Source organism: Corvus hawaiiensis, chromosome 13, assembly GCF_020740725.1.
Source record: "Corvus hawaiiensis isolate bCorHaw1 chromosome 13, bCorHaw1.pri.cur, whole genome shotgun sequence".
Classification (NCBI taxonomy): Eukaryota; Metazoa; Chordata; class Aves; order Passeriformes; family Corvidae; genus Corvus; species Corvus hawaiiensis.
The window spans coordinates 11,962,090-11,975,432 of record NC_063225.1 but is presented as its reverse complement, the minus strand read 5'-3'; the positions used below and the strand labels follow the sequence as shown (position 1 = coordinate 11,975,432).

The 13,343-nt window shown below is 48.0% G+C and overlaps 2 protein-coding genes across 4 annotated transcripts in view; one reads left to right on the top strand and one right to left on the bottom strand.

Annotated features, from left to right (window-relative positions):
* The window catches only part of ITGA11 (integrin subunit alpha 11), a 41,824-nt gene extending 39,372 nt beyond the window's left edge, over positions 1–2,452 (top strand). For 2 of the 3 annotated variants that reach the window (XM_048317736.1, XM_048317735.1), the window contains 5 exons: positions 104–202; positions 666–776; positions 1,095–1,190; positions 1,498–1,611; positions 1,840–2,452. In XM_048317736.1, coding sequence (XP_048173693.1) covers positions 104–202; positions 666–776; positions 1,095–1,190; positions 1,498–1,611; positions 1,840–1,911 — 492 coding nt within the window. In that variant the 3' untranslated portion in view covers positions 1,912–2,452. The remainder of the gene's footprint in view (positions 1–103; positions 203–665; positions 777–1,094; positions 1,191–1,497; positions 1,612–1,839) is intronic. The other variant, XM_048317737.1, reaches the window with a different exon arrangement.
* Positions 2,453–7,055: 4,603 nt separating this feature from the next.
* Positions 7,056–12,620, bottom strand: FEM1B (fem-1 homolog B). Its single transcript, XM_048317715.1, has 2 exons — positions 12,320–12,620; positions 7,056–10,045 (listed from the first exon to the last, which is right to left on the bottom strand). Exons 1-2 carry the CDS (start codon positions 12,565–12,567, stop codon positions 8,410–8,412), a joined length of 1,884 nt encoding a protein of 627 aa, XP_048173672.1. The 5' UTR covers positions 12,568–12,620; the 3' UTR covers positions 7,056–8,409.
* Positions 12,621–13,343: the final 723 nt, after the last annotated feature.

Sequence of the window (13,343 nt, the reverse complement as noted above, 5' to 3'; positions counted from 1 at the left end):
CCCAGCAAAGCCTGGGGGATGCTGGGGATCCCCAATTCCATTGGGATGGGAGCACAGGGAAGCGGTCACCATGATCCCTGTGTCCATGCTGGAATTCCATCAGCTTCTCCCACAGGAAAACACAACCTGCAGCATCTGGGGGAACACCACTGACTACCGGAGAACCCCGGCGGAGGAGGACCTGTCCCGCACCCCACACTTGGTACTCACCCCCACGGGGCTGGTCCTGGCTCCAGGATATCCCAAACCAGGGAAAAACCTGGAACAGGGATGGCCCATGGACATGGGAGGGGCAGGTGGATGCTGGAATTTTTTAGGGGATTTTGAAACCCTTCCATGATTTGATTTTTATTTCTCCTCTCAGCCACTGCAAATAAAACCCCATTAATACTCGGGGTTGATGGGGAGCGAGGGGATCCTCCAGCTCCCAAAGATTGGGATCGTTCTTTTCCAAGGGAAAGCTTGGAGGAAAAGAACAGCACAAAACCCAGCAAGTCTGGGAAGCTTGGGCTGAAAAAGGTTTTAAAAAGTTTTAAGAACGTGGGGATTTGGCCACGAAGGAGGACGGGAACGTGGGATTCTCCCCCACTCGGTGTGTGCCAGGGATGGATCCCGGCGGGATTCTCCCTCCTTTTCCAGCGATGATCCCACATTTCCCTCTGCAGAACCACAGCAACTCCGACGTGGTTTCCATCGACTGTGACGTGGAATTGGCGCCCAACGAGGAGCTGAACTTGCACTTGCGTGGAAATCTGTGGATGAAGTCTCTGAAAGCAGTGAGTGCTCCCACAAAAAACGGGGATTTGGGGGAGAAATCCCCCCCACACCCCGGAAGCGTGGGGATTTTCCCTCCCCCAGGAAGCCCAGGTGTGTGGGGGGTGATTTTGTTCCCAAAGCCACTTATTCCACGTGTGGGATTGTGCATCCAGCATCCCACACAGCACCTCGACGTGGATTATCGCATTCCGTAACTAATTAATCCATGCCAATTTAATTAATTTAAAACCTCCTTTTTGCTGTCATTGGGATGGATCCCATTGGGAATGGGGGCTCCTTTTCCATGTGGGATGCTCATCCTGGCCCTCTCCATGCAGCTGAAGTTCAAGGCACTGAAGCTCACCATGAACGCCGCTCTCCAGCGGCACTTCCGGAGCCCCTTCATTTTCCGAGAGGAGGATCCCAGTCGCCAGGTGAGTCCCGGACTGTGGGATCCGGAGCTTTGGGATGCTGCCACACCCTGCCCTGATCCCACTGGGAAAATCCCTGTGGATAGCAGAAGGGCTGGAGTGACCCAGGCTGAGCATCGAGGTCTGGAGAAACGCGGGGCAGCCGTGGCCGGAGCCGAGCTCCAATCCTGGAATCACCGGATTCTGCAGGGAAAACTGAGCCAAATCCTTGGTGCAGCATTCCCAAAGGAAGGGGTGCTCAGCATTCCCACCGTCCCCTTTTCCCCTCCATCCCTGCCTGGAATCTGCAGTGCTTTTTTCTCTCCTTCAGATCACTTTTGAGATCTCCAAGGCCGAGGAGTCGCAGATTCCCATCTGGATCATCCTGGGAAGCACCTTCGGAGGTCTCCTGCTCCTGGCCCTGCTCGTCCTGGCGCTCTGGAAGGTGAGCAGCCCTTAGGCTGCACCTTTTGGGGGAGTTTTGGAGACTCCATGCCTGGAGGGACCCTCCAGCTCCATGTCCAGCACCTCACGAGCCCCTCAAAGCCCCCCAACTCCTCCGAAATCTCCTTTTCCATATAAATTATATCCAGGGTCAACTCCCAGCTGCTCTCCCACTGAAGGCAAGCTCCTGGGATAACAGCAGGGTTGTGTTTCTCTTCCCTCCCCACAGCTCGGGTTTTTCAAGAGCGGGAGCCGCCGGCGAGAGGCGGAGCGGGAGCAGAATTCCCAAGGCATAGAGTGACACTGCCGGGGCCAGGAGCCCCTTCCCAGCTCCGGAGCCCGGGATTCCCGGGATCCCGAGGGATTTGGGGGCTGAGCTTGGCTTTGCAGCGGGATGAGCAAACACCCCTTGTGGGACAGCACCTAAAAGCCATCAAAACCCCCTCAAACCAACGGGAAATTCCCCAAAATCTCCTCCTCGGAGCTTCCAAGTGGGATTCCACGGAGGTGGCAGCAGCGGGGACGAGGGGACACCGACGTGAGGCGTCCCTGATGCGGGGCTGGAAAACTCCTGACAATAATAATAGTATCCCAAAAAAACCCCCATGGATTGCTCCTTCCCGTGGCGCAGCCACAGCAAATCCCGGGTTCTGCTGGCCACGGCTCTCAAACTGCCTTCGTTAAGCGGAGTAATTAAGAGGAGGCTTTAATTAGTCTGAATGCACTGAATGAAATTGTTGGGATTTCAAGCACCTTAATGCAAATCTCCGGTGTCCAGCTGTACATAATTATTCCAAAAATAGGAAGGAAAGGAGGTGGGGGCGGGGAGAAAAAAAGAAAAATCCTGGGGGAAAAAAAAATTAAAAATCGTTTAGAAAATAATTAATTAATTAATTAAAAGCAGTTTGATGAGTTTTGTCCCGGCAGAGCAGTTTGGGGAGCTGGTGGCCAGCGAGGGCCCCCACCTGTATCATACCTGTACATAGCTGGAGCCATGGAAATCATGGGAATCTAAGGGCAGGAATGTGTCCCTGGCATAGCAGAATTATTTATGCTAATATTAATTTTATGGAGGAAAGGGAAGCGGATGTTTCTGGATGCGGGATGAGGTTCGGGAAATACTGTCCTGGTATTTTTTAAGGATTAAAAATACGGTATTTTAAAAACTCCTGGTGTCTGTTCCCTTCCTTCCACGGGTATGAGGCGGGGCTGCTCCCATCCCTCTGGGATCAGGGGAGGAGGATGGATCCCAGACTTTTCCCATCCTTTATTTCTGTGGCATGGGCGGCTTTTCCAGGCTGTTTTGAAGGGATGCTCTCAGGTGCGATGAGAAGTCGGATGAAGCCTTTGGGAGCCCCAAACTTGGTATAAAATGTGGGGAAAAACCTCCCAAAATCAGATTTCCATCCTCAGCCAGAGTGGGAATTCTGCATGTCTGAGTTTCTGAAGGATCGGGAGCTCAGGGGTCCGGCTGGGGTGCAGGGATACCCCGGAGAGCCCAAATCCTGGGATTCCTGTGCCAGCTCAGGCCTGGCGGATCGCACAGCGTCCCTCCTGCCTTCCCGCATTGCCAGGCTCTGGATCCCTGCAACGGAGGGAAAGAGCTGGAGAGCAGCCAGGAATGGGCAGGATGCTCCGGGAAATCCTAAATACATGTGTACATAAAAATAGATCTTTTCTAATGGATGTGCATTTATATGTAAAAATTATCTTTTTAAATATATATTATATACATATTATATATCTTAAAATATATAAATATATATATTTATATATATTTAATATATGTGGTTATGTATTTTTATATATTTATATATATGTATATAAATATATATGATACATAACATATATAATATATGCTACATATATAGGATATATATTATATACTATATATAATATATATAATAAAATATACATATAATAAAATACACATATAATATACATATGATATACATATTATATATAAATATAAACATATATTCTTATATATTTATATATTATATATATAATATATAATATAATATTATATATAAAATATATATTATCTATTCTATTATATATTTATTTATTTATTTTTAATATATATTTTTATATATGATATAACTAAACATATATTTTTACCAAAATATATATTCATATTTATATACATGAATTATATATCTATGAATATATATTTTAAGATATATAGAATCTTTATATTTCATATATAATTCTTTATATTTCATGCATATTTACACACACATATTTATTTTTATATGTACATGCACACGACATCATCTATAATATATAATAAATATTATATATACGATCGTTTATGTATCTATTATCTGTAATATAATAGATGTAATCTATTTATTTAAATTATATGCCTATTTCTTTATATTAGCTATATAATTTATATTTAATTTATATATTTAATATATATAATATTTAATATAGATACTATTTTAATATAGATACTACTACTGTATGCTATATAGAGAACAAATACCCCATACTGTATGTATATATATAGAATATATATAAAACCACATAAATATACAAATATATGTATACATATACAGGTAAGAAATAGACTAATAATGACATCTTTATATATATTAGATATAAAACTATATGCATTTACATCCATACATATAAACACATATACACGCAGAGGTATATTTATGTGCTCTATAGAATATATTCTATATATATTACACAGAGTATATTACGGTATATCGAGAGATATGTATAGATATATAGATATATAGATATATAGATATAGGTATCGATATATAGACCTATACATAGAGCATACAGTTCTATATGTGCTATCTCGTGTGCATATCTATAGATATATAGGTATATAGAGCATACAGTTCTATATGTGCTATCTCGTGTGCAGATCTATAGATACATGGAGTATATAGTCCTATATATACCATCTCATGTGCATATATATAAATATATAGAGTATACAGAGTTCTATATATAACTTGTGTATATATATGTTTATGTACGATATAAACATACATATATATTTTTTGTAGTATATATTGTATATAAAAATACATGCATATACATCCATATATATAAACACATATACACACAGAGGTATATTTATGTGCTGTATATAACATATTCTATATATTATACCGAGTATATTATAGATATAGTATATAGAGAAAGATGTATATAGATATATAGATATAGATATATAGATACAAATATATAGAGATATAGATATATAGAGAGAGTATATATATAGTCCTATATACACGCTCTCGTGCACATATATAAGTATACAGAGCATATAGTTCTATATATAACTGGTGTATATACATGTTTATGTACGATACAAATGTATATATATATTTTGTACTATATATGTATATCAACAATATATATTTATATATGCTTTCTATACATACAGTGTGTATTCATGTGTTCTCTCTCTATATATGGATACACTACATACATATATATATATATACCTGTGTATATATGTATATTATGTATATGTGTATATACACATTTATCAGATGACGCATTAGGTTGTGAGTACATGCATGTGTCTACATACATATACATAAAATTCTTACATACCTATAAAATTATAATATATATCTATATATATATCAATTACACAGTTTGCGGAGCGTCTATATGCTTGTGTGTGAATGTGCTACACGTGCACACACACATTTATGTATATTTTTAGATATTTATATACATTTATAGATATTTTATGTATACCTATATGAGTCAAAGCCAGCATTTCAAGCCTTCCAGTGATCACAGCAGATGCTGTGCTGAGAGCACTCTGTGTATTTTTATATATGTGTGTGTGTGTATATATATATATTTTATATATACGTGATATATATATCACTCCCTGTAATAAATATAAATATAATTGTAGCTGTTTTATATATATGTGCACACGCATAGATGTATTTTATATGTATATATTTATATACATATGTCTACACCCACACTCATATATGCATATACATTTTATATAGATTTTATATTTCTAAATTTATATATAGAAAATACATATATTATATATATTATACATAATATATATATTATATAAATATACATATATTATATAAATTATATATTATATAAATATTATATTAAATCTATATATTTCATGAAAAATTTTATATAAAATATATAATATAGAAATATAAAATCTTTGTGTATTTTATTTCTATATTTTTATATGTGTATATATATGCATTTATATATATCTCTCATATATGTGTATATATATAATATATGTGTATATATATACAATATGTGTGCGTATATATATACATAAATATATATCTTTTATGTATTAATATATACGTATATATATATAATTTTTATATGTAAATATTAAATATAAATATATATACTGTGATATATAATAGAACATAAATGGATTTATATATTTAATTCCCACCCTCCTTGCCCACTCCCAGTGCCCGGCGCCCATCCCGCGCCATGCTGAGGCCGCACCTCTCCCTACGGATCCCTGGGATCACTGCAGGACACAATTCCCACATTTCTGTGGAGCTCAGGATGCAGCTGCCCCACCTCCCGTTGGCCTGCTCAGATATTCCCAAGGAAGCAGTGGGAATGCCGGATTTCCAGGCACCTCAGGACCTTGGGAGTCCTGGCAGCAGCGAGGGTGGGGTTTGAGCACGGCTGTCCCCAGCCCCCGGGTGGCTCTGCCCCTCTGGATCCCTCGGGACAGCGGGATCGGGATTCCAAGGCCTGGCTCAGCTCCCAGCCCGGCCTGGGCTCAGCTGGGCCGGGTTTATTTCTGCCTCTCCCGGAGCTCTCCCAGCACTGATCCCACTCCATCAACAACATCCCAACCCCAGGCACCACCCGGCTCCTCCCGGCACGGGGACCTCGCTCCGTGCTTTTCCCAGGGAAAACAGCACCTGGAGGCTCCAAGGAATTTCATCAGGAGCTTTAAGTAACAGTGAGCAAGGGCAACCTCCAATGCTTGGAAAGAAAATTCCAGATCATGGAGAAGGTCCTGGGATTCCAAAGGCTGGGATGGACTTTGCTGCATCCACAGGTATTCCCTCTCCTTTGCCAAGAGCTTTTGGTGGCACAGGGAAGGTGGCAGGACAGCATTCCAGGACACCAGGCAGCAGGAATTCATTGGGAAGCAGGTAACAACGAGGGACACACCTTTCCCATCAGCTGCTCCACCCACAGCACTTCCTCTTGGAAGTGCTTGGGAATCAACTGCCAGGAATTTCACAGCTGCTTTGGAATCCTCTCCTCAGGAAAATGACACCTCCCACTCTCCCAAACTGCTCCGACCTGGCCCTGGACAACTCCAGGGATGTGGCAGCCACAGCTTCTCTGGAGAACCTGATCCTAAAGCTTTTCCCTCGAAGGAGACAGCACCCAGTGCTCAGCCCTGCACAAGAATCAGGAATTCCAAGCAAATTCCACATTCAATGTTTATTTCTTTGTCATACAAATAGAAACGTGTGCCCAAATCTCGCCTGAAAGTTCTACCCGGATTGTTTTTAAAAAACCCCTACGGAACATTCGTTCATCCTGACGGTTAAAAAGCTGCGTGGGAAAGGAACAGAGGTTTCAGGAGCCTGTCCCAACAAGTGACATTTTCCTCTCGGAGCATCTGCCACTTCTCCCAAAGTTCTCAAGCAACAACGTTCCTGTACAATCACTCGCTCATCAGCAAAGAGGTTGATGAGAGGAGAATTTCATAAAAATCAGTTTTAAGAAGAGATTTTCCTACTGGAAGGAGTAAAAACCATGAAAAATCCTCGAGTCCAATTCAGGGAGGCACAGATTCCAATGCTTCTTGGAAAAGCCAGGTTCAAGGAAGACTCTCTTTGGCGACAGACTGCTCCGTTAGGAAGATCCAGCATCTGGAATCCAAGAGTGCAGTTGGACAGACTTTGAGTCAAAGAAAGGTGCGTGTTGAGCGTTGAAACAACAGAAAAAACCCAAGTTAAAAGCAGTTTGAAATGTTGGGACACACACAAACACCAACTCCCTACCCAGTTTCTAGGAATCATGCATGATGTGTGGATAGGAGCGACGGAGCTACGGAAAAACAAACGATGATTCCGGTTATTTTCGGTCAGCGTGGAAGTTTTTTGTCCATAGGCTATTCAATACTTACTGGAGCAGTGTCAGTGAAGAGCTTGGTAAGAACTGAATTCAGCCCCTCAGAGCTGCATCTCCACCTGCACTTCCTAACGGAGCGTCCCTCGCGTCTGTAGGTGCTGCTGATAACTGCTGCTCAAAAAGGGAATTCCGAATCCAAACACAACTTTTAAAACGTTACCAACATCTCCAGCACGAACTGAAAGGCATAAAAGCACGGTGAGGTATGAGAGCAACGCACTGTTCTGGGTGTGGACAACTCCACTTTTAACCAACTCCCACAGAATTCCCAATTTTTTTTTTTCCCCCACCTCACCGCGAGGAGTTTCAATCCAATCTGCGACTCGTGAGTATCGGACACGAAACATTCGACAGGAGTTACCTGGGGGATTCTTTTTGTGTTGTTTAGAAAACCAAGAGCTAAAAAGCAATTCTTTTAATCGGAAAAAGAAAGGACCAGAATCTCAAACATCGGATTCAACGACAGGACAACGACGTGGCTTTTGCCGCCCCCGCCCTCCACCATCTCCACCCGAGAACCGCGGCCGCAGACGGTAATCCAGAGGAACCCAAAACCAAAGGAATGGAGAAAAACAACTTCATGGACACGGGTGTATTCTGCTGTCGTCCCGGGATAGCACCACCACAAAAGGTTGGACACGGCCTAGTGGAACTGGACAAACTCTTCCAGAGTCCTGGGGATCTGGTTTTGGTAGCTAATGTTGTAGATCCGCACGGCGCGGGCAGCCAGGCACTTGAGACTCAGCTTCATTTGAGTTTTAAGGAGGATTTCGGACACCCCGGTGGTACTTTTATCCAGGGGGGTCTTCTTCTGCTTGTTGGTCATGTCCGTGTGGGCACCGGCCTCCACCAGGCTGATGATGATGGAGTGCAACGTCAAGAAGTCGCTGATGGGCCGGTGGTACTGCACGATGATGTGCAGGGGGCTGTTGCCCTCGTTGTCCACGGCGTTGACGTCGGCGCCGCAATCCAGCAGGAGCTTGGTGACCAGGGCGTTGGGGAAGCTGCACACGTCGTTGGTGTGGAAGTCGTCCACAGGCGTGCCGGAGTTGACGGCGTGGTGCAGCAGGCTGGAGCCGTCGCGCGTGCGCGGGTCCAGGTGGATCAGGTTGTAGATCTGCTTGTTGATGCGGGACTGGTCCTCCTCGCTGCACTGCGTCTTGGTGGAGATGCACACCAGGTAGAGGAAGGTGAAGATGTTGCACTCGTAGTTGTCTGTGGCCGTGTGGATGTCGGCGTCCGGGGTGGTTTTGATGCGGGCCATGCCCTGCTCGATCTCCAGCACGCTGCAGCGCAGGACGCTCTCGATGTCCTTGGCTTTCACAGGCTCGTTCAGGTGGATCATCTGGGAGAAGACCTGAGCGAACCTCAGCAGGTCCTTGTGGGTGTTCCTGTTGCCTTTCTGCCGCAGGTGCAGCGCGTGGAGCCAGAGCTTGATGCACTGCTCGAACTCCATGTTGTCTGCGTAGACCGCGCCGCGGTAAATGATGGGGTGGGAGACGTCGATATTGTCCGAGCCCAGGATTCTCTCCCGCACTATGAGGCCTTCCATGTGAAGGGCATCCCTGTCCTGCCTAATGGACTCTAATTCCTGAGGGGTCCTGCACTCCGACCTGTTCCCGTAAGCTTCGATCTGGGGAAGCACCTCCTTCTCGATGACGTTCTCGCTGTCGCGGTACCTCTCCAGCATGGCTAAATATAAATAGTGGTAAGTCTTCAGTATGTCATAGTTCTCCCTGTCGTTGGCAAACGAGGCCCCCAGAAGCTCCAGAGCTTCGATCCTGCTCCTCCTGTCGCAGTCGGCGTGAGCCAGCAGCAGCTCCACGACATCGGCCTTGCAGCTCTCGGCGGCCACTTTGAGCGGCGTCATGCCGTGCCCGTTGACCATCATGGCCGCCTTCCACTTGACCAGCTCCCTGACGATCTCCAGGTGGCCGGCCTCGGCGGCAAAGTGCAGGGCGGTGGCCCCGCAGTGGGCCTTGGCGTTGGGGTCGGCGTGCTGCTCCAGGAGGTAGCGCACCACGTCCGTGTGGCCCTTGTAGGCCGCGATCATCAGGCAGGTGTTGTCGTACTTGTTGGCGATGCTGATGTTGGCGTTGTTCTCCACCAGGTATTTCACGATGTCCAGCCGGCCATCGAAGCAGGCCGCCCGCAGCGGCGTCGAGTTGGTCACCGTGGTGTGGTTGACGTTGGCACCATGGCTCACCAGCAGCTTGACCACCTCGAAGTGGCCGGCCCCGGCCGCGCACCACAGCGCGGTGGCCCCGTCGATGACGAAGCTGGGAACAGGAGAACAAGGACAGGGAATTAGGGAATTTTGCTCTTCCAAAAGTATCCCACACCCAGCCACCAACAGGTATTTTACAGCCTGCCCATTCCTGGATTTCAAGGAACTCGCCGGGATCGGCACAGCCAAGGAATGAGGCTGATGGAGCACATGGAGCTCCCGAGGGAAGGAGCGCTGGAAGTTGGAGCTTCAAAGCAGCCAAAGGGTTTGGCCACCTTGAAGATCCCATTTACAAACTCCAGCCTCAGCTTAGGGAGGCCTGGGAAGAAGAGTTCTAAAATTATCACTTCAGTGCCACAAAGTGACATGTTAAAGGCCAACAGAAAGCTTAAAATGGGTATTTTGACACCAAAAAACCCCCAGATTTAGACACCAGCAACAGCCCTGGCAGCAAAACTGGCTTCAAAATTTCTGATCACCTCCCCTGTTCCCTCTCCCTGAGCTGCAGATCCGCCAGCGCTTCCGTGTTCGAGATCCCACACCGGGCACCGGCCCGGCAGCCTGGTGACACAAACAGAACCTCAGGAAGAAAAGAAACCCTAGAAAAGCAGAAGTTCTGAGCTGGCTGTTCCACAGATCTGTGTCACACGGCGGCCTCGCAGACAACGGGGAAATGAGGGGACAGATCCCTCCTTTTCAGCTGATTTCATTCCCCAACCCAGTGCACAAAATAAAGGATTTGTCCTTCCCATTCCCTGTTTTTTGAAGGATTTTATGAAGAAACAGGCAGTGGTCATACACCCTCAAGGCACGCCCCAAACACACAGGAAGGACAAATATTTCCATGTGCCCAAACAGCCACATTCCCCAGAGTTAAAATATCATAAAAGTTCACCTTAAATTTCACTTTCACAGTGGTTTTTAATCAATTGGTGAAGTTCTTGTACCAAAACAGCAACAGCCGTGGCTGTTTGCAAATCCAGCACCTCCAGAGGCTCTTTAAGATTGCGGAGAAAACTCCCAGTAAGAAGTTCTTGATTTTTGTAAATGATCCCACTAGAATATTTCCGTATTAAAGCAGCGGGAAAGTCAGGAGAGAGGATTTGTTAACGAGCATGAGGTGATTCGTTGGCGTGCTGAGGTTCCAAGCGAAAAGCCCAAAGGCGAGGAGCTGCTGAGCCACCTTATCTGAGGCACAACCATCCCCGGGGATCATACGGGCTCTCCTCTCCTCCTCTCCAGTGCATCCATTGTGCCTCAGACAACTCCTCCTTTCATCTGTGCCAGGCACGGCCTCTGGAAAACACACCCCCACCCCAGCCAGGCAAAAATCCAGCGGCAGAGCATGTGCTGCCTTTCCTCCAGCTGCATTCAGGGCAAAGCTCACCCCAGGAATTCTCAACCCGCTTCTGCTCGGGAAAAAAATTAACAGCTGGGAGGGAAAAGGAAGGAATAAAAATCAAACCACGCAGGGAAGGAGTTCTGCATGTAAAAATGTGTGAGAACCCCTCCCCGATGCCACTGCCACCTGCAGCAGCAAAAATGTCCCAGAAAAGCCACTCTGGCCCAGCAGAGCCTCTCTGGGCTGTGGTGAATATTATCCTGTCCACAGCTTCAGGTGGGGAATTCCTAAATGGAAAAGGCTCGTAAAGCGTCGGGTGGGATCTCCAACCACACGGGCATTTTTATCACAAAATCACCAAACTGTGACCTCACTGTGGTCTCCAACACCCACATGATGTTCAGGTGTGGATGTAACGAATTCACTTCTAAAAACAGCAGAAAGGAGGGCCTCCCCTCTGTGCCTGGGAAAATCAGGGAACAGATCCTCCTGGAAATCTGCTGAGGCCCAGGGAGGGCAGGGAAGTGGTCACAGATCACGGAATAGCCGGGGTTAGAAGGGACCCACAAAGACCATCCAGTCACAGAATACAGAGCTGGAAGGGACCCACAAGGACCATCAGGTCACGGAATACTCTGAGTTGGGAGGAACGCACAAGGGTCCATCAAGTCAGGGAATAGTCCGAGTTGGAAGAGATGCACAAGGTCCACCAAGTCACAGAAGAGCCCGAGTTGAAAGAGGGACACAAGCACCACCAAGTCCCAGAACGCTGAGCTGGAAGGACCCCGCAAGGACCATCAGGTCACGGAACACTCCGAGCTGGAGAGGGCTCCCAAGCCGCACCAAGCCCCAGAGCAGCGCGAGCCGCAAGAGGCCCGCACGGCCCTCCCAGCCCCGCTCTCCCGGAGCGGGCTCCCCTCAGCCCAGGCCCTGCCCGCCCCGCCGTGGCCGCGCCCGGGGCTGTCCCGGCCGGGCCGCACGTACCCGTCGAAGCGGACGGTGCCGGTCTGCTGCGTGTGGACGCGGTAGTGCTCGAGCAGCAGCCGCACCACCTTGGCGTGCCCGTTGCGGGCGGCGATGATGAGCGGCGTGGAGCGCTGCCCGCCGTGCTGGCTCACGTAGCCCAGCAGGTACTTGATGTCGCTCTCGGAGCGGTTCAGCAGCAGCGCGGCCAAGGTGAGCACGCGGCCCTCGCTGGCCGCCTTGTACACGTACCCCGCCAGCCCCTCCATGGCCGCCTCCGCCTCCGCGCGGCCCCGCCGCCCGCAACGGCCCCGCTCGGGCCGGCCCGGCTCTGCCCCGGCCCGCTCCGTCCTGGCGCGGCGCCCCGCGGGGCGCACATGCGGCCGCCCCGGGGCCAGCCGCCCCCCGCGCCGCGCCGGCCCCGGCGGGAGCGCAGCCGCGGCCCGGCAGAAGGCGCGGCCCCCCCGCCCGGAGCGCGGGCCCGGCCGGCACCGCCGCGCTCCGCCCCGGAACCGCTCCGCAGCGCCGCGCCCCCACAGCGGGGCCGCCCGGCAACAGCGGCCGAGCGCGGCCGTTCCGGCGCTCGCGGTGACGGGATCCCAAAAATAACGAGGCTGGAAAAGCGCTCCAGAGCATGGAGGCCAAGGCAGCACCGCCAGGACATCGCCGAGCCTGTCCCCAAGCGCCACAGCGAGCAATAAAACACAGTAACACAGACAACTGCTAGGCCGCACGTGTCACTGCCTCAGCTTTTAATCCGCATTTCCACTGCACGATCACTGAGGTTGGAAAAGACCTCCAAGGCCACTGAGTCCAAAATGTGTCAATCCCCACCTTGTCACCAGCCCAGAGCACTGAGTGCCACGTGAGGCCTTCCTAAGACACCTCCAGGCACGGGAACTCCAAACCTCCCTGGGCAGCCCCTGCCAAGGCCTGGCCACCCTTTCCATGGAGAAATTCCTCCTGATGTCCAACCTAAATCCAACGTGAACCTCAGCTGGTGCAGTTTAAGAAAATGTCTTCTAATCCCATCCCCTGTTCCCTG

Excerpts from the sequence above, each read along its gene's own strand:
- FEM1B (XM_048317715.1), bottom strand. The coding sequence starts at position 12,567 with ATGGAGGGGCTGGCGGGGTACGTGTACAAGGCGGCCAGCGAGGGCCGC. Across the intron at positions 10,046-12,319 it reads GGCACCGTCCGCTTCGACGG|CTTCGTCATCGACGGGGCCA; the intron begins GTACGTGCGGCC and ends TCCTGTTCCCAG.